This window comes from Stigmatopora argus, chromosome 1 (assembly GCF_051989625.1).
Source record: "Stigmatopora argus isolate UIUO_Sarg chromosome 1, RoL_Sarg_1.0, whole genome shotgun sequence".
Lineage (NCBI taxonomy): Eukaryota > Metazoa > Chordata > Actinopteri > Syngnathiformes > Syngnathidae > Stigmatopora > Stigmatopora argus.
This window is the reverse complement of record NC_135387.1, coordinates 6,011,410-6,030,337: the sequence shown is the minus strand read 5'-3', so window position 1 is coordinate 6,030,337 and position 18,928 is coordinate 6,011,410. Positions and strand designations below refer to the sequence as shown.

The 18,928-nt window shown below is 44.4% G+C and overlaps 2 protein-coding genes across 12 annotated transcripts in view; both read left to right on the top strand.

The window, feature by feature from the left end:
• LOC144082390 (myelin transcription factor 1-like) overlaps positions 1–10,978 on the top strand; it is a 53,978-nt gene extending 43,000 nt beyond the window's left edge. For 10 of the 11 annotated variants that reach the window (XM_077609957.1, XM_077609649.1, XM_077610282.1 and 7 more), the window contains 4 exons: positions 4,119–4,210; positions 4,291–4,394; positions 6,070–6,213; positions 6,353–10,978. In XM_077609957.1, coding sequence (XP_077466083.1) covers positions 4,119–4,210; positions 4,291–4,394; positions 6,070–6,213; positions 6,353–6,496 — 484 coding nt within the window. In that variant the 3' untranslated portion in view covers positions 6,497–10,978. The remainder of the gene's footprint in view (positions 1–4,118; positions 4,211–4,290; positions 4,395–6,069; positions 6,214–6,352) is intronic. The other variant, XM_077609727.1, reaches the window with a different exon arrangement.
• A 797-nt stretch (positions 10,979–11,775) lies between these two features.
• On the top strand, positions 11,776–18,859 carry LOC144083276 (protein-L-isoaspartate O-methyltransferase domain-containing protein 2-like). The gene is made up of 7 exons (XM_077611005.1): positions 11,776–12,180; positions 12,999–13,159; positions 13,782–13,932; positions 15,404–15,506; positions 15,572–15,743; positions 15,853–15,976; positions 17,340–18,859. The coding sequence occupies exons 2-7, from the start codon at positions 13,004–13,006 to the stop codon at positions 17,873–17,875; spliced, it is 1,242 nt and encodes a 413-aa protein (XP_077467131.1). The 5' UTR covers positions 11,776–12,180; positions 12,999–13,003; the 3' UTR covers positions 17,876–18,859.
• The last annotated feature ends 69 nt before the right edge of the window (positions 18,860–18,928 follow it).

Here is an 18,928-nt window from a genome sequence, read left to right as displayed (position 1 = left end):
AAGACTGCGTATCTGCCCTTAATGTCGGCCACCAAAAGCGTCGGCGCAATACCGCCTGTGTGCGGGCAACCCCTGGGTGGCAGGTCAGGCGGGAGGTGTGGGCCCATTCAAGTACCTTGGAACGCATTGAAGTCGGAACATACAGGTCCTTCTGTGTACCTCTTCTTGGGTCTGGCTCCAGTTCTTGGGTCCTCACCACCTCGGCTTCCAGCCCCGTCCTCATGCTAGCCACCCTGCAGGAGGGAGGTAGGATCGTTGGGGGCTCCTCCTCCGTGTCCGGGGACTGAAAAACACGGGATAGCGCATCCGACTTCCCATTCCTGGAACCCGGGATATAGGTAAGCGTGAAATTAAATCTACTGAAAAACATGGTCCACCGGGCCTGGCGAGGGTTTAGCCTCCGGGCCGACCAGAGATATTCCAGGTTCTTGTGGTCCGTCAGAACCGTGAACGGCTGGCTAGCCCCCTCGAGGTGGTGTCGCCATTCCTCCAGGGCCATCTTCACCGCGAGCAGTTCCCTGTCCCCAATGCCGTAGTTGCGTTCAGCTGGAGACAGCCTACGGGAAAAGAAGGCGCAGGGGTGCATCTTCCCATCCGCCTGTTTGCGCTGGGAGAGGACAGCGCCGACCCCCACCTCCGAGGCGTCGACCTCCACCTGGAACTGCAACTTAGGGTCGGGGTGGGAGAGGACAGGAGCAACGGTGAAACGGGACTTCAGGTAACTGAACGCCGCCTCCGCTGCGTCAGACCAACAAAACGGGAGTTTCGTGGATGTAAGTGCTGTGAGGGGTGCGGCGATGCGGCTATAGTTCCTGATGAAACGTCTGTAGAAGTTAGCGAACCCCAAAAAACGTTGCAACTCCCTTCTCCCCGTGGGCCTGGGCCACTGAGTAACAGCCTCCACCTTCTTGGCATCCATCCGCATCTCCCCGGCGGCCACCACGTACCCCAGAAAGGTGGTCTCCGAGACGTGAAATTCGCACTTCTCAGCCTTGGCGAATAGGCGGTTCTCGAGGAGACGTTGCAACACCTGGCGCACATGCTGCACATGCTCCTCGAGGCTTCGTGAAAAAATCAAGATGTCATCCAGGTAAACAAATACAAATCGGTTTAGCATGTCCCGGAGGACATCATTGATCAAGGACTGGAACACTCCCGGGGCATTGCGGAGCCCAAAGGGCATTACCAGATATTCGAAATGTCCCTGGGGGGTGGAAAAGGCCGTCTTCCATTCGTCCCCCTCCCGAATTCGGACCAGATGGTACGCATTACGGAGGTCTAATTTCGTAAAAATGCAAGCACCATGTAGCGGGGTAAAAGCCGAGTCGATGAGTGGCAACGGGTACGCGTTCCTGACCGTGATCTCATTCAGGCCTCGGTAGTCGACACAGGGGCGCAGCGAGCCGTCCTTCTTGTCGACAAAAAAAAACCCCGCCCCGACGGGGGAGGAGGAAGGGCGAATCTGTCCAGATGCCAGCGCTTGGGAGATGTAGTTATCCAGTGCCTCCCGCTCCGGCCTGGAGATGTTATAGATCCGGCGCCTAGGAAGGGAAGCACCAGGCAATAAGTCAATGGCACAGTCGTAAGGGCGATGTGGGGGGAGTGCTGAGGCCTGGTCCTCGCTAAACACCCGTGAAAGGTCCCGATAGCACTCGGGCACTGTTGCTAGGTCAGGGGCATCCCTCCTCGGCGGTGACACTGGGGGTACGTGGGCTGCCTGGAGGCACTTGGTATGGCATGCCGGGCTCCAGGCTACCACGTTGGGTCCCCCCCAGTCGATCACCGGATTGTGCTCTCTTAACCATGGTAGGCCCAGAACAATAGACGCCTCCGGGCAGTCCAAGAGGTAGAAGCACGCCATCTCCTGGTGATTGCCGGATAGGCGGAGTAGAACAGGGTCCGTCCGTCGCTCCACTCTGCCTAGGGTACGCCCATCCAGTGCCGTAATACTTAGGGGTCTCTCTATAACCCGAGTCCCGATGCCCAGCTTAGCGGCCACGGAGCGGTCGATAAAACTCTCGTCCGCACCGCAGTCGATCAAGGCCGTGGTGTTGGTATCTCTTCCCCCCCAGGAAAGAGATGCTGGTAAAACAAATCGACGGGAGGCTTCCCCCACGGCCAGGCTCACCATGACCTCCCTTCCTACTGGTGAGCCCTTGCTTTTACCGGGCGGGCAGGGCATGATGGCGAGAGATGACCCCCCTTGCCGCAATAGAAGCATAGGACCTGCCGGCGGCCGCGCGAGCGTTCCTCCCCGGACGCTCCAGCGTGACCAATTTGCATGGGTTCCGACGTCGCCACAGGAGGAGGAGGCGCAGCCGCTGCGGGGGAACCAGGAAGCAGGCGCCGAAGTCCAACCATGGCGCCCACCTGCGAGTCACCTCGCCGCTGCCCTCGTCGTCTCTCTAGTTGGCTGTCGATCCGGATGGCCAATTCCACGAGCGCGTCGAGGGACCCTGGTTCCTCTCGGATCGCCAGCTCCTCCCGCATCTCCACATTCAGCCCCTCCAGAAATGCGTCCTGGAGGGCAGAGTCATTAAAGGCACTCTCGGCGGCTAAGATGCGGAATTCGACCGAGTATTTTGCGACGCTCCGGACGCCTTGTCTGAGGGCTCTTAAGCGCCCGGCTGCCTCCCGGCCGCCCACCGGGTGGTCGAAGATCTTTCGCATCTCTGCGGTAAATAAGTCGTAGGAGGTACAAATGTGGGAGCCCCGCTCCCATTCGGCGCTCGCCCAGGCTAGGGCCTCATCACAAAGGCAGCCGATCAGGAAAGCGATCTTGGCTCGGTCCGAGGTGTAGTTACGGCTTGGTTGTTCAAACACCAACTGGCATTGAACCAGGAAGCGCCGGCATGCGCCAAGATCTCCACCGTAGGGGGCGGGTGGGGGGGCCTTAAGTCCATCTGGCGGCGATATCGGTGTTACCAGGGGAGCGGCGGGGGTTAGCTGTGCACTTGGTGAGTGAGGCAAGGAAGTGAGTTGTGCTCGTATGTCATCAAGGGTATCAGCCATGCTCGATACCTTAGAATAGAGGTACGCAATAGCTTGGGTATGCTGTTCCACGACCTGCGAAATTTGGTCGGAGGGGGCCTGGCCTGCGCCCGCGGGGTCCATGTTGGCGGGATCGTGCTGTTATGAACGGGGGGTGAAGACCCCAAAGCAGGCGAGGGCTGCGAGTCTGGTTCCCGAATCTTTATTAGAATGATCCAAGTGAAAAGCCAGGCACCAGAGGGGACGGCGTCGGCGTGTCGTTAGGCGTATCCGTGGTCGTGGAGGCCGAGCGTAGTCGGAATCCTGGGAGCAAAACAAGCGATCGTATATCAATGAAGGCAGGTGAGAAAATACAAGCGGGTACCTCACTGTGAGCAGATCAGACGATCCCGCAGCGTGGTCCTGTTCAAGGTGGCCTTAAATACTCCTCACTGGCTAATGACTCACACCTGGCAGCCCTCGAGTCATTAGAGGCAGGGCCTGTGGTTGGGTGGCGGGCGCAACCAGCCACCAATCTCGTCTGGGGCCTGACACATTCACGCTCACACTCATACCTAGGGGCAATTTTGCCTACCATGCATGTCTTTGGAATGTGGGAGGAAACCGGAGTGCCTGGAGAAAACCCACGCAGGCCCAGGGAGAACATGCGAACTCCACACAGGTGAACCAACCTGGATTTGAACCCAGGTCTCCCACTGTGAGGCCTATGTGCTAATCACTCAGCCGCCGGGCCGTCCTCACATATTAGATTCCACAGATATTTAAAAACACAAAACACAGAATATTACCCGGACCTGAGAAGCATAGGTTCAGTTACAGGAAGTATCAGTGATGTATCAGCCAGTCTTAAGATGCATATCCTATAAAGGTGTGGTGTGGGATCTCAGGGCTTAGGGTGTCGTACACAAATCAGAAGCCAAGCTCACCACCCTCTCCAAGGTCATCACCTATGTAGATACTGTCTGAGGTCTTTTCCCCGTACAACCTTGTTAGTGAGGCTTCATCAGAAATATGCACTTTATTCATTATTATTTGCTTAACTAATGACCCGTAACTATGCAATTCCGTCACTGCCAATGTTAGTGAATTAGTTGGAGATTTGATTAATGAATGTGTATTTTGTACAGCCTCTCAGGATGCCCCAGGGCATTATATGCCAAGAAAAAGGCCAAATTCCCAACCGAGGACTATCTGAGTGCCAAGTTCAGAGCCGGTGACGGTAAGACATTTTCACAAACCCTCTGATGTCTTTTAAAAGTGTATTGGAACATATTTTTATTCTTCACTTTTTCCATTTAGTTTTGGACAATGACGAGGACATCAAGCAGCTTAACAAAGAGATCAATGACCTCAACGAGTCCAACAATGAAATGGAGGCCGATGTAGTCAATCTGCAAACCCAGGTGTGGCTCTCTTATTTTACTTCAATCCATATACAGTTGATTTTACAGAATATTTGTTGAGTGGCGGATGAATTGTTAGCGCGTCAGCCTCACAGTTCTGAGGTCCTGGTTTCGAGTCCCAGTCGGTCCTCCTGTATGGAATTTGCATGTTCTCCCCATCCCTTCATTGGTTTTCTCTGGGTACTCCGGTTTCCTCCCACATTCCAAAAACATGTAAGGGTAGGCTGGTTGGACACTCTAAATTGCCCCTAGGTATGAGTGAGTGTGAAAGGTTGTCCTGTCCGCCTCCTTGTGCCCTGTGATCAGCACCGATTCAGTGTGTCCCCCTGTCTCCGGGCTGATGTCAGCTGGGATAGGCACCATCACCCCCGCGACCCTTGTGAGAATAAGTGATTCAGAAAATGAATGAATAAATATTAGTTGAACTGCTTGAGTACATAAAGCCTTGCAACTTAACTCTTTGGTTACCATTGAGAGCAATAAAAGTCCATACATTTTCTTCTTTTTACTAACTGACCACAACACATACTCAATGGATACTACTTATATCCACCTGTGAGATAATTCATTAGCATTCAACATATATCATATATCAGCACCATGTCTATTACTATTCTTCAGATTTACAAAGTTTCTGTATTTGTCCTACTTTCAGAGATTATCCTTCATTATTTGCTAAGAAACTCCTCCATTCACTCATTTTTGTGCAAAAGCAGTCATGTCTAATAGAAAATAATATTGCTTTGGTGCCTTCTTTTGAAGTGATTTCTCATAAACACAAAATCTAAAGTAACTGAGTTAGGCGGAATTATGGCAATGTTTTTGTGACATCCAAGCTTCTCCTTGAATCGTGGTAATATCTCCCAATCTACTAGGGTGTTCAATAATTCCCAAGGACCAGAGAATAACGAATGACTCACACACCAATTGCAATTTATTCCGTGATTGATTGATGTCAGAGATACTGACAGTCAAAATACAGGATACTGGTTGCTATTTCCTGCCCTTACCAAGTAAGTGGGTTCCGGGAAGTATCAGTGCTGTCCCTCGGCCATTATGTGGTTTTTACACAACACAGGCAAGGCTATCAGATGTCTTGTGATGTTCTTTCCATTAATGAAGCTCGCCTGGTGTAATGGTTTCTCTTTCTATGTCCAAAAACGTTGACGCAATTCCAGCTTTGTTTGGATAAACACATTTTCTGCTGAGCTAAGCAGTTGCCCAAGTTGGTGCAAGGTCGCTGTGAGTGACCATGTTAGTAATGCTTTGCTGGTAAACCAATATTGTATGCGTACTTTCTTTGTTCATTTAGTTGTAGCATTTGCATTAGCGTTCTATAAAAATGTATGATTCTCACCGTTAAATGAAATGATCTTAAGGGTGAACGTAGTAATTTGACCTTCTCAAATTCATTAAATACATGTGTACAATGGCCTCAATACTTTTTTCACTTACTTAGTTGTCTCAAAATTCACTAATGGGAAAATTCAGTTCAATTTCTGGGTCAATTCAAATTGGCATTTTGCGATTTCGATCTCACCAGGTGAGACCTATCAATTGACAATGTTTTGTCTCTGTACCCATTTCAGCAAGTATGATTCCAGCAAAACTTTGTAGAATGAAACCTTATCTGATAGAATGCTGTCGAATGAACCTAACATAACGTATTTTACAGATCACATCCATGGAAAAGAATTTGAAGAGCATCGAGCATGAGAACAAGATGATCGAAGAGCAGAACGAGGCTCTCTTCATGGAGTTGTCTGGGCTGAGTCGGGCCCTCATCCACAGCCTGGCGAACATACGTGTGCCACACATGGTGAGTTTTTACTCACACACTCAAATACGCACACGAATGGCACACATGTAAAAGGCTTGAGTGTGAAGGTTCAAGAAGGTAGCTCCGGTGCCACCCGGGATGGTGTCAGTTGTTGAGCTGGTTGTCGTTTGCACCACAGCAGGAGCCCATCACGGAGCAGAACTTCGACAGCTATGTGAGCACCCTGACCGACATGTACACCAACAAAGACTGCTTCCAGAGCCCCGAAAACAAGGCTCTACTGGAGAGCATCAACAAAGCTGTGAAGGGCATCAAAGTCTGAGACGCGCTGACGCGCTGGTGCGCAAGATCGAACGTGAGGGTCACAGCGATATTGAAACACATCAAGTAATATAAATCAAAAACAACAAAAAAGGGAATTCAGGTTATTTAAATAAACACAACCCAGGGAGCAATCTGTGAGCAGAAAACGGACGTGGACCAAAATCCCCATCATGCTGCTTCTGGGATCAGTGAAGATAAAAAGGAATCCTTCAGGCAAAATGGATGGAAAAGAAGAATGAAAGCTACCCTTTCTGGGGCATTCGGTATGCTGAATACTCACTCATACAACTGCTGTGTCCTGAAATGTGTTTGAGGACTGTTTCACTGTTGCCCAGATGATCCTCTTTTTATTTCTTTGTTCGTTTTGAATTGCTTGAAACATGAATGGCAGACTCGAAAAAGGAAGAGGAGTCGAAGATTTTAGTGTAGCATTCACTGTGGCAGGTTTGTTTGTGTTCACCAGCTCTTAACAGCCCAGCGACCAATCGCAAACACACACTTACACAACCCAGCAATATGGAGCATGCACTAAACTCAAGGTGTTTTTGCTTTGACTTACAACCACACCAAAAGGGGGCAACGCAATGTTGATCCCGAGTTGTGGACAACGTCAAGTGGCAGGCAGGCCTATCCAGGCCCAGCGCAAGTTGTGTTCTTTCTTCGTGCGACAACTGATTGATTCCATTTAAACGGCTGCAGATAAACGACTTTTGTTTCTTTGTTTCAAAAACAGAAACGCGCTTAGTCATAGTGTGCACACATTTCAATTCGAGTTAGTCATATCAATAGTATTTATATCCACATAGGAATTGCACTTCATTTCAATGACTAGTTTTGTGGTACAGTAATTATTGTTATATATGAATTATTTAAATTTGTGAACTTTTGGATTGTAACTTATTGACAGTTATGTTATTGAGGTTTATTTATTTGAAGCAATTTATTTATTGACTTTGTAACACAAAACAATGCATCTTTACTGATTAATATGGAAGTGATTTACAGATGTCTTACATCGATATTTTGAGAATCTTTATAGATAAACGACAAGACATATTTTTTTTAGTACTTTTTAAAACAAATGTTTTATAACAAAAAGAAACCTTTTGCATATTAGTTTTTTTTTCAATTATGTTTCATTTGCTTTCCTTTTTATGTTCTTTCTGGTACTGACCTTCCAAAACACTACTGAAAAAAGTCAAATATGTATTTATTATTTATTTAATATGAAAGAAATTGACTAATGGCTGTATATTTATTTTGTTATTTATGTGCGTGATGTGACTATGATGAGTCTGAGTAGTCTTAAAAATCCACTGATAATATTAAAATAAAGACAAAAAATCAGCACAGGTATTGTTTGATTACTTAGGCCTAAATGTGCAGGTATGCCAGCAGCTGTTTCAAAAAAACTGAGAGCAATCACTGTTGGTTTGCTATCTGTTATTTGTCTTGTAAATGCCAGCTCATGTTTGCTCCTTTGACAGAAAACCAAGGAAATTCAAAAAAGTGACCTCCCCAAGCGTTTTGTAGCAGTTGACAAAACTCAGCCCAAATCCATGTTATTTGCTATCATTGTGTACAAAATGCATTTGGATTTTCTTTCTTTCTTTTATTTTTTCAAGTATTATTTCTCTCGTGATGCATCAGGTTGGCTTTCAAACACACACATACACAAAGCAAACCGTAGGGTCCGTTTTGACAAAAACAAATCTATATACACCCTTGTAGCCTTACTGTAGATGTTTAATTTTTTGATGCACAAAGTGCCACTAAAAGAAAAAGGAAAAAAAATCTTTATTTCCAGATTCGTGGCATTTTTCCAATGCTCTGTCTGGTCCTGAAGACCATGGCATCAAGAGTGTGGTGATTGTTTCAAATGCCTTTATTTCTCAGCCAAGATGGCCATAAGTACACTATATATTCATTCTGTATAAATAGATTTTAAAAATGCTATATATATGAATATAAACATACATATATTTTTCCAGTGTAATTGTGGACTTGCGCTTCTACTCCTTATCAAAGCATCACTCACTGTGTAGAAGAGATGTGAAGGCTGTATCAATAGGAGTCAGTTACACTACGATCCGCTCAACTGTGGCTTTAAACCAGACACTCGCTTGAGTTCAACTCAATTAGGCAACATTATATGTTACAGATCCGCTCCGCTCCGCCTGCTTGGTTTATTTTTCCCGTCCTTAATCTAGAGATGCTAAAAGAAACATCTCCTGCCTGTATGTTGTACTGAATCGGAGATCGATACTTGATGTTTGGCTCTTTATTTTTTAAGTGTCGTGTAGAGATAATGGAGAAAAAATGAGGGGTGGGGGCAAATGATGGCTCCAAATAATGTTCTGCACAGTGTTTGGCTTACTTTGTGCAGTTACTTTATTGTTACTGGTCACTGCCAGCTGGTCCCCTTTAATGTTAAAACAAGCAAGTGGGTGAGTTAAATGTTAAACCTGCCTTCTGAGTGGTTTGTCACAGCTTCCTGTGGTGTACAATATGATCCCTGTGTGTAACTGATGTCAAAGGCATGTTTTCAGTGTGCTTCTAGCCAATGTAGAAAGGAACTCCTATGTGCACTTTCTGAAGAACTGTTGAAAATGCCAGCATTTGAATCCTTTTTGGTGCAAAAAATGAACTTTATGGCCTGTGCACTCAGAAATATAGATAGAAGCAAGACTCTTTCAGGGCCCCTCCCTTAAAAAAAGAAAAGAAAAATAGCGGTAAAAGATTTTTTGGGGGTGAGAGGCTGCTATTTCAGTTTGTGTCTCAGCAGAATGACACAACAGGTCAGCAGTCAGCTGAGGCCTGGGGCACTAAGCAAGAAGGCATAGTGTGTGGGAGTGGAAAATTGATTTACCAGGCTGCACAATCTTTCTCTTTTGGAAGTGTTTGTTGCATAAATATGAGTCCATCACTCAAAAGAATGTCAAAGCTTTTTATGACCCACCCTCCCAGTCTCCCTTCTCTTCATGTCTTGCGTAACCTTTCCTCGGGAAAGATGGTTTGAATGCATTTGGTTAACAAAGTAGTCCCCCTCTCTCGTTTTTGCCGCTCTCCCTCGCAAAATATATGACAATACCACCCAACACTGTGAATATTCTCCCACCTTATTTGATATGGCGTGAACCCTTTTAAAATGCTTGATGAAATTGTCAAGCGAGGTATGTAAATGATTTATCAGCGAAGCCGTTATAGTGTAACATTTTCAAAAAATGTCAGCCGCATTAGCCTAAGGGTGCTGGTTCTGTGCCCACACACTGCAACTTTTCGTATTTACATTAAGTGGTGGAGTCAGGACTTTCATTACTGATGTTATAAATGTGGAAATGTCCTTTCAAAACAAAGCGATGTGGGCCCACTTTATTTCCACTTCTGTTTTCTTTTCTTTTCTTTCTTTCTCATATATATACGCACTTTCAGGGAAACCAGCCTGGGCCAAAATCCAGCAGCATGTTTAAAGACAAATGAAAATGTAGTTTGGACCTGAAGGAGAAAATTGACAGTTTATGTGGCTCATTTCATCAAAACTGACTAAAACCAAAAGTGACCCTCCCACCCCAAACCATCCCATTGTAGTTTCAAGCTGTGTGGTCTTATCATGTGTGCCTTTCTCATGCTACCCATACAAAATAATGGTATGTTTACACTGGTTGAGACACTCAACACGGTTTGGACTAAATTCCTTTACTTGTGGTACAGTAACAAACAATGACATACAGGCAACCTTTTTTTGTTCACGCAAAAGAAACTGTGATCTTATCTGTTGATTCAGGTACGGTAACAAACTGCATGAACAGGCGCTATGAAGGAATTACAGTAAATATTTGAAGAAAAAAAAGTTATAAAGAAACAAACAAACAAAAAACAACACCCCTATGTACCGCATCAATGTGCAGGGCATTATTTTGAAACAAGTGGAAGTCTGTACATATTTATATTGAGATGAAACAGTGTTATAGTTGTTGTATTGGAAACATTTGGTTAAAAAAAATAGTTTCTGACAAAAGAAAATGCATCCACAGTCAAGGCTTGTCCTGCTAGCACATTTTTACAGAGATGAGCTATTTTTACTGGTGATTTTCTAGGCATTTTAGATAAGTGCAAAACTTCCAAATTTACAAGCACTTCCACAATAATAGATTGTATGGTACTTTTTGTTACTTTTGTAGATGTGGTTGTTACTTTGCTATTGCACCATTTTATAAAGTGGGACAGGCCTTGGCTGTGTGTCCTCGGGGTCGTTTTTTGTTATGGTTTTCAAATATGATTGCCTTTTATTATTATTATTATTTAAGTGAAACACTGTCGTTTGGCCGAAGTTGTGACTGTGTGTTTGTGTACTTGTATACATGTTCCCATGTTCCGGTGTCAGTGTTCTAACCCAGAGAAGTGATGTCAGATGTTGTGTGCGTATGAATCATTTTAAATGTTCTCTATGAAAGACGCAAATAAAGAATCATAGACAATGGCCATTCTGTTATGTGACTTTGGAAGTTGATTACGTGCATTTTTGATCAGTACACACTCGGTCGTGTGATTTTAACACAATGGAAGACAGTTCAATAAAAGGATTTCTACATGAATGCAATTATACGGCCGTATAGGCATAACGTCACCATGGAGAAGCCGTTAAGGCAAAATGGGGTTAATGCTTATCACAGTGGGCGGCCTGGCGACTGAGGTTAGCGCGTTGGCCTCACAGCTCTGGGGTCCTGGGTTCAAATCCAGGTCGGTCCACCTGTGTGGAGTTTGCATGTTCTCGTACCGGAGGAAACCCACGCAGGACCGGGTACTCCGGTTTCCTCCCACATTCCAAAGACTTTCATGGTAGGCTGATTGGACACTCTAAATTGCCCCTAGGTATGGGTGTGTGAATGGCTGTCCATCTCTTTGTGCCCTGCTTTGTGCCACCAATTCAGGGTCTGGAGTCAGCGGGGATAGGCTCCAGCACCCCCCGCGTCCCCAATGAGGATAAAGTGGTTCATAAAATGAAAAAAAAAGATCACAGTGAATGCAGTTTTCATGTTGAACTGTACTGACCTCTAGTGGAAGTACACGTAAACATTCACAAAGACACAACTAAAAACATACGTAGTACGTAGGATACTATTGTCTTCATCAATAAGGAACCAACACCGATAAAAACCTTATTTTACATGAGATAATATATGTGTTAAATAACTTCATAATTCAGAAATATTAATTTCAATTTACCAAATTAAAAACATTTGGTGTCATTTATTTTTTTCGCGATGTGGCTAGCCTTCAGTGATTGGTTACACTCAGACCACGTGCCATGTTCACGTGACCCTGCATTGCCAATCGATTTGCAGGTGAATTGGATTTTGCAGAGGAGTTGAATTCTAGCAGATCGAATCGAAAAATTCATCCGCGTGTGTTGCTAAACTTCACCAAAGTGGATTACGGAACAAGACTGGCCAAGATAGACATTTAGTGTGGACTTTTTGGGACTGTTTTGCCTGCTACTTAACTAGCGTACCCGCATGGCTGGCTGTTATCTTTACGTGATTTACGTATGACGTCAGAGCGTCAGCTGGCCCAATGTTTACATCCGCCAGTCTAGTGTGTTCGTGAGTGGGTCCTCGAACGACAAAGGGCTGATCGTGTAATAGATTCCCGTCAAAAAGGCTCCATCGGCGGTCCGTCCAGGTAGGTGTACCCTTCGTCTCTTTTGCGAATAGTCAAACAGCCGCATTGTTGGTGTCACCTTTGTTTTTCTCCTCGTGCGAAGACAGGTTTCAACCCCGTCGGAACGCAGTGTGGTGGTTTACCGATTTGCTCTGCCCATCATATTTATGACAATCTGCGATGTTTTAAATGGGGATTCGATGTTTACTACGAGATTGAACGTCCCCGTGACGGTAATATGGATTATTTACAGTATGTGCGGAATCAGGAAATATATTGTAATGGCAGAGTTTGGCTGAAATCGAGTCCCCTAGTGGCCTACTAAACCAAATAAAAATGCTACTGTGAGAGGAATTGGTTATAGCGCCGCTCCGCGGCATTTCTGTAATCGTAAATGATGATCTGTTTGACGTTGGTAACTTCAAAGGCTACCTCCAATTCTATATATATTAAGTATGTCATTACCCGTCTACATCCACCATGTGGAACCAAATGGAGCTATTCACATTCTTTCATGGTTTGGTATTCTGCCTATTTGCCCTCTGATCTTTGTCCTGTTGTCCCGGTCTGAACTGTTGTTTTTAACACCGCTCCGAAACATTCATTCACACCTACCTAAACTTGCATTATGCAGCAAAAGCAGCATTTCCACCCTTGAGGGCTCCTAACCCCATTTAAACATATGGGCGAGAAGTATTTCAATGAGAATACATAGTAGGCCGAAACAGTGAAAAAACTGCAATGTCAAAGGGTGTTCGTTCAAATGTGTTAGAAAGGTCACATTTGAATGAGATGAATGAAGCAATATAAACCACAGCAAATGTTTCCATCACCTTTAGGCATCATGGGTGGAGCCGTGAGTGCAGGAGAGGACAATGATGACTTGATCGACAACTTGAAGGAGGCCTACTATATTCGCTCAGACCTGGTGGAGCGGGCATTTCGTGCCATTGACCGAGCCGATTATTACCTCGATGAATACAGGGAAAATGCCTACAAGGTGAGCAAAGTGGGTCACCAAATACTAAGTGAACACTGTTTAGAGCACAGGTGTCAAAGTGGTGCCCCGGGGGCCAGATCTGCCCCACCGCATCATTTTGTGCGGCCCGAGTAAGTATATGATGAACAACTTTCTGTCTTAGGATCAAATTCACATGAAGATTATAGATGTATGTTATATTTCCTGATTTTCCCCTTTTCCAATCAATAATTGCAATGTTTTCATCCATTTTTTTCTTAGTGTGTTAGTAGTTCAAAAAGCATTTTGTAAAATCTAAAAGTAAAAATAAAAATATTTGCTGTTTTCCACTCTATTATTGAACATAATTAAAAAAAATGTAGTTTCTTTTTTAAAGGAAAAACAAATGATTAAAAGATGTTTTCCTTACTAAGAAAAAAACCCTCAAATTAACATTGTTTTAGATCTATAAAAAGTGAATATTTAGGGCTTTTGATCCAGTTCTTTTAATCTGACTTTAAAAAAGGAAATATTCTATCTAAAATGGTCCAGCCCACATTAAATTGAGTTTATATTAATGCGGCCCGCGAGCCAACCCGAGTTGTACACCCTTGGTTTAGAGTGTTGAAGAACTCTGGCTTGCTTTATCTTCCTTGACCTTTAGGACTTGGCTTGGCGACATGGCAACATTCACCTGTCAGCTCCATGTATCTATTCAGAAGTAATGGAGGCTTTGGACCTCCACCCTCGTATTTCCTTCCTCAACCTTGGCAGTGGGACGGGCTATCTCAGTACCATGGTGGGCCTTATACTAGGTAGGTCATTGATCTACTAGGTCTGAATGGTTGTGGTTAAAAAATATTTCCTGTTGTGTTTTGTGAACTCTATAAAGGAATTTTGAAAATGGGAAAGCCTCAAGTGTAAACGTACGCGTGTCCATGGAACTGAGAACAACTCAAATCTACTTTATAGTTATGTTTCAATTAAAAGATAATTTCTTATCTAAAAATAACAGTCAACAGTCAGGGATTGGTTACATTTTAATAGTATGCAGCATAATGTCCAGCTCTCACCATTTTTTGTACACTAGTAAAATTAATGTACCTTTACAAAAGGGATAAAAAGTGAAATATGAAGACCCACACATGCATAACTGTTGAAATTGTGCAATTAAAAATGTTTTGTATTGGTTTCCTTCTGCATGAACCTGGCAGGCCAGATTGATTGTTCCTTATATTCACCATGAATACATATACATAGATCTATCTGACAAAGACCCAGTTGAGACCTTTCTCATTGGAGGAACCTTCAAAAATATACGGCTGCTGATTTTAATGGTGAATGTAGGTGTATTTTAGACAAAACTTTGCATTTCCACTGTATTCAAGGAGATAGGCGCTTCCTGGTCAAGCCTGCAGCTCACCTGATTGCCTGGCTATTACAAAGAAACCACTCCAGATCAATCCACAGTTTTTCCACATATTGCTTCAGGAAAAAACTGTTTCCTGTAAAAAAAGAAGCTTATTGTGAAATTCCTTGCTCTTCTTTAAATAAAGAGTATTTATATAAATAGTGTATTTACAGCCGGCTCGGCGGATGAGTGTTTAGCGCGTCGACCTCATAGCTCTGGTGTCCTGGGTTCAAATCCCGGTCGGTCCACCTGTGTGGAGTTTGCATGTTCTCCCCAAGTCTGCGTGGGTTTTCTCCGGGTACTCTGGTTTCCTCCCACATTCCAAAAAACATGCATGCTAGACTGATTAGTCACTCTAAATTGCCCCTAGGTATAAGTGAGCGAGAATGGTTGTCTGTCTCCTTGTGCCCTGCAATTGGCTGGCCACCAATTCAGGGTGTTCCCCGCCTCTGGCCCTCGATTCAGGGTGTTCCCCGCCTCTGGCCCGAAGTCAGCTGGGATAGGCTCCAGCAGCCCCCGCGACCCTAGTGGGGATAAAGCAGTTCAGAAAATGAATGAATGGTGTATTTACAACAAAACTGCAGAAATCGACCTATGCACACGAACCGCATTGCAGTCCGAGATGTTATTCAAGAAGATGGTTTCTCCCTGGTTATCTTTGCCCTGATTGGCTCGGCCATTGGATGGCGGCAAAGTGGTTAGAAACTTGAGGTTGTCAAGACAGTACCATGAATTATAGAAACGGGCGCGGCTGTATTGCTTGCAGGCTATGCTGAGACAGTTCAACGCGTACCTAATCATATTTATCTTAGAAAATCCAAGTGATTGCTTGATCCGTTCATACAATACATGTATAATATGTTAAATTGTTTCAGGGCCATTTGGAGTGAATCATGGGATTGAGTTGCATGCTGACGTAATCGATTACGCCTACCAGAAGCTCGACTCCTTCATCAAAACCAGCGACAGTTTTGACAGGTGGGTATTAAACATTTTACTGACATTGTCAGTTTTAATGGCTTTGTTCCTCTTCCGCCAAACAGATTTGAGTTCTGTGAGCCATCCTTTGTGGTGGGCAACTGTCTAGATATCCCTCCAGAGACGCGTCAATACGACAGAGTGTACTGTGGCGCTGGGGTGCAGAAGGATCACGAGAAATATATGAAGAACCTCATTAAGGTTGGGGGCATCCTAGTCATGCCGCTTGAGGAAAAGGTAATAAAGTGAAAGCACAGTCACTTGCTACTGCCTGTAATTTACCAGGGAAAGAAGACTTGTGTATGTATTATGCTCCAAAATGTTAATCTTGCTATTTTGTTTGTAGCTGACCAAGATTACTCGCACAGGACCAAATAGCTGGGAGACCAAAAAGATCATTTCTGTGTCTTTCGCTCCACTCATACTGCCAAAACACAATGTAAATGGCAGACCCAAGAGTGTCCCGCTGCGTAAGTCTTTCTATTTCTTTTTTTACATGAACAGTGCATATAAAACAACTTTCATTGAATTCAATTGAAAGGGTGCAGTCGTAAAAGGGCTCTTAATCCTGTCTTCTTTGATGGCTATCAATATGGCAATTTTGGCACTATTTGCCCATTTTTGATTGGTTCTCTAGTTTGCACACATTTGGAGTAGTAATAGGTCCGATTGAACCATTCATTTGTGGACACGGTTATCCGTTGTTAGCAGAAGATGGATGTCAACTTAGCCTTATGCCTCAAGAAGTTCATTCATTCATTCATTTTCTGAATCACAAGAGTCGCAGGGGGTGATGGAGCCTATAATAATAATAATAATAATCGGACATAGGCCGTCGTCATTATCAACAACACAAAAAGCCTACCCATCTGACTTGAGGCACCAGGCGGGGGAACACCCTTAACTGGTGGCCAGCCAATTGCAGGGCACGAGGAAAAGGACAACCATTCGCGTTTACACTCATACCTAGGGAAAATTTAGTTCAACTAGCCTACCATGCATTTTTTTAATGTGGGAGGAAACCAGAGTACCCGGAGAAATCCCACACGCAAGTAGAATAGGCAAACTCCATACAGGAGGATCGACCCACGACCTCAGAACTGTGAGGCCAACGTGCTAACCACTCACTGTACCGGCCCGCCCTCAGGAAGTTCATGAGAACTAAAATAATGACATTTTAATGAAAATGAGTGATTTATCCTACTACCTCTATGCACTTCTTCAGGTTAGACAGGGAGGTTTTGAATGCTAGTAGTACTATATAAGTAACGTTAATTTTCTCTGCTATTTCTCCTTTCGCATAAGAGACACGTCATCCCATGTGCTAAGTATTTGATTGAAATGGGGGTAAAGTATTGTAAAACTTGTTTTTTTTAAAGTTTATTATAGAATTGTGTCTTTGCGAGGCTATTATTTAACTAATATATCTTAACTACAAGACCCCTATTTAGGAGCCTTTTAATCCAAATTTTGGGGGTGTTGTGTTTATTGTATTATGTCATTTATTATTTCATTTTGTCATGTCCAAATGCAGTTACATCTAGTTGAGAAATGAGCAGCCATTTTGCTTGAATGAAATCTGATACTTGTGGTACCCCCTTTGCCTCATGATGTTACCTTATGCTTGTTATTGAATTTTTCCTGTTTTATCATATTGTTGTCTTCGGGGTCAGAACCTTTTACCATGTGAGTGGTTAGACCCTCTCCAAATAGACAAAGCCTCTCCTGAACGTTTTAAATAAGTTACACAAGAATTAACGTTTATAACTCTGTCCGTTCTTTGCCCTCTGTCGATTCCTTGTCTTAATTGTTTCATTGTTTTCACTCTTGCAGCCAAGTACGAGGTACGCTCATTACAGGAGCTCACTCGTTCCTCCATCCGACATACGCTCCAAACCAATACAAATGGCGGAGAAAGCCATTCACGTAGCCGCGGCTCTTCGTTCAGCGTGGGCCGGGGCCTGGCCGTCGCCGGTCTCCACAAGTACGGCCCTCGGTTTAAACGCCGCCGTGTGCATCGGCGCCGCTGCAACGCCCTCGTCCTGGCCTCCCGTCAGGTGGTCGGCAGCACCATGGGCTCCGCCGCTCTGGACAGCAACAATAACCAGGGAGGTCGAGTGGAGGATGAGGAGGAAGCAGGTGAGAGGGAGGCAAGGCGGGAGGTGAGGGGTTCTAGGAGGGCGACTAGAAGGGCCAGGGGGATGATGGAAGAAGAAGAGATGGTGGAGGATGTTGAAGAGGAAGATGACAGAGAGACTGGAGAGCTTCTCCAAGTCCAACCTGCTGTAAATGTGTTGAGAGAGCGGATCCTGGGCCTTCCACTACCCGAGCCCTTAAAGAGGTACCTCTTGTACTACAGAAACAAGTGAGTTACAAGCCAGTAGAGACTGAAGTCGCTCTCCCACCCATAGAAGGCAGGACAGCATGCCTGACGTCACCTAGCCCTTATTTAGCATCGATCAATGTTTTGGAAAATGACCGGTAGGAAAAAAAAAAATGCATGCTCTTATTTTCCCTTAGTCTGACGTGAAACCAGACTAGCTTTATCCGTTTTAGGTTAATTAGGATCACTGAAATGAGTTCTATTTGTAAAACATTTGACTTTTAAAAAAATATATGTAAGTATGTATGCAAATATTGTGTATCAATTACTTCCCGGGTGACTAATGAGGGCTGCCACTTTGATACACATCTGAAATAGCAAATTTGGTCAAATGTAGTACTGCATAATGGGTGTTTTAACAAGACGGGATAACAGAAAAATCTGTAGAATCCCTTTTCAATAAATCGTTTCAAGTGTTAACATTGTCGAATGATCACATCTACAACATTCCTAGGAAATCATGTCGTCCCATTGCTGAGCTAATATTAAAAGGCACCCATGAGTTACTCGTGTGGGGCTATCTGTTTCCCACAGGCCTCATGTTGGTAACCCCTGTACTGTCATTCATCTGTGCTCTACAGCAGGATTCAATCAACTCCAAGTCCTCAATGGCAGTTCTAACTATACAGTTTATTTTCCATGTCTCCTTCCTCAAACTCATTGCCCCGGAAGCCTGATAACATGCCTGGTTATTTGATTCAGGTGTATTGGTGAATGGAGATATATAGAAAATAGACTGGATACGTGCCCTCAAGGACCAGAGTTAGTGACCCCTGCTCTACACAGCACAGTTTTGTTTGATTGTTATGCATTTGCGATTTGCTGCTGAATGTACATGACCACAGCATTTTTGTATGATGCGTCAGGAAAGGTATGAATAAATGCGTTGTTTTTGTAAACTGAGCTGTTCTTAATGCATAAACTGGATTGGATTATTGGCCGCTGTAATAAAGTGGATTATACAAAAGTACAGTATTGTATTAATGGAGATGGCAACCATTAATCTGGGAATGAATTGTGAAACTCTTTAAGACATTGA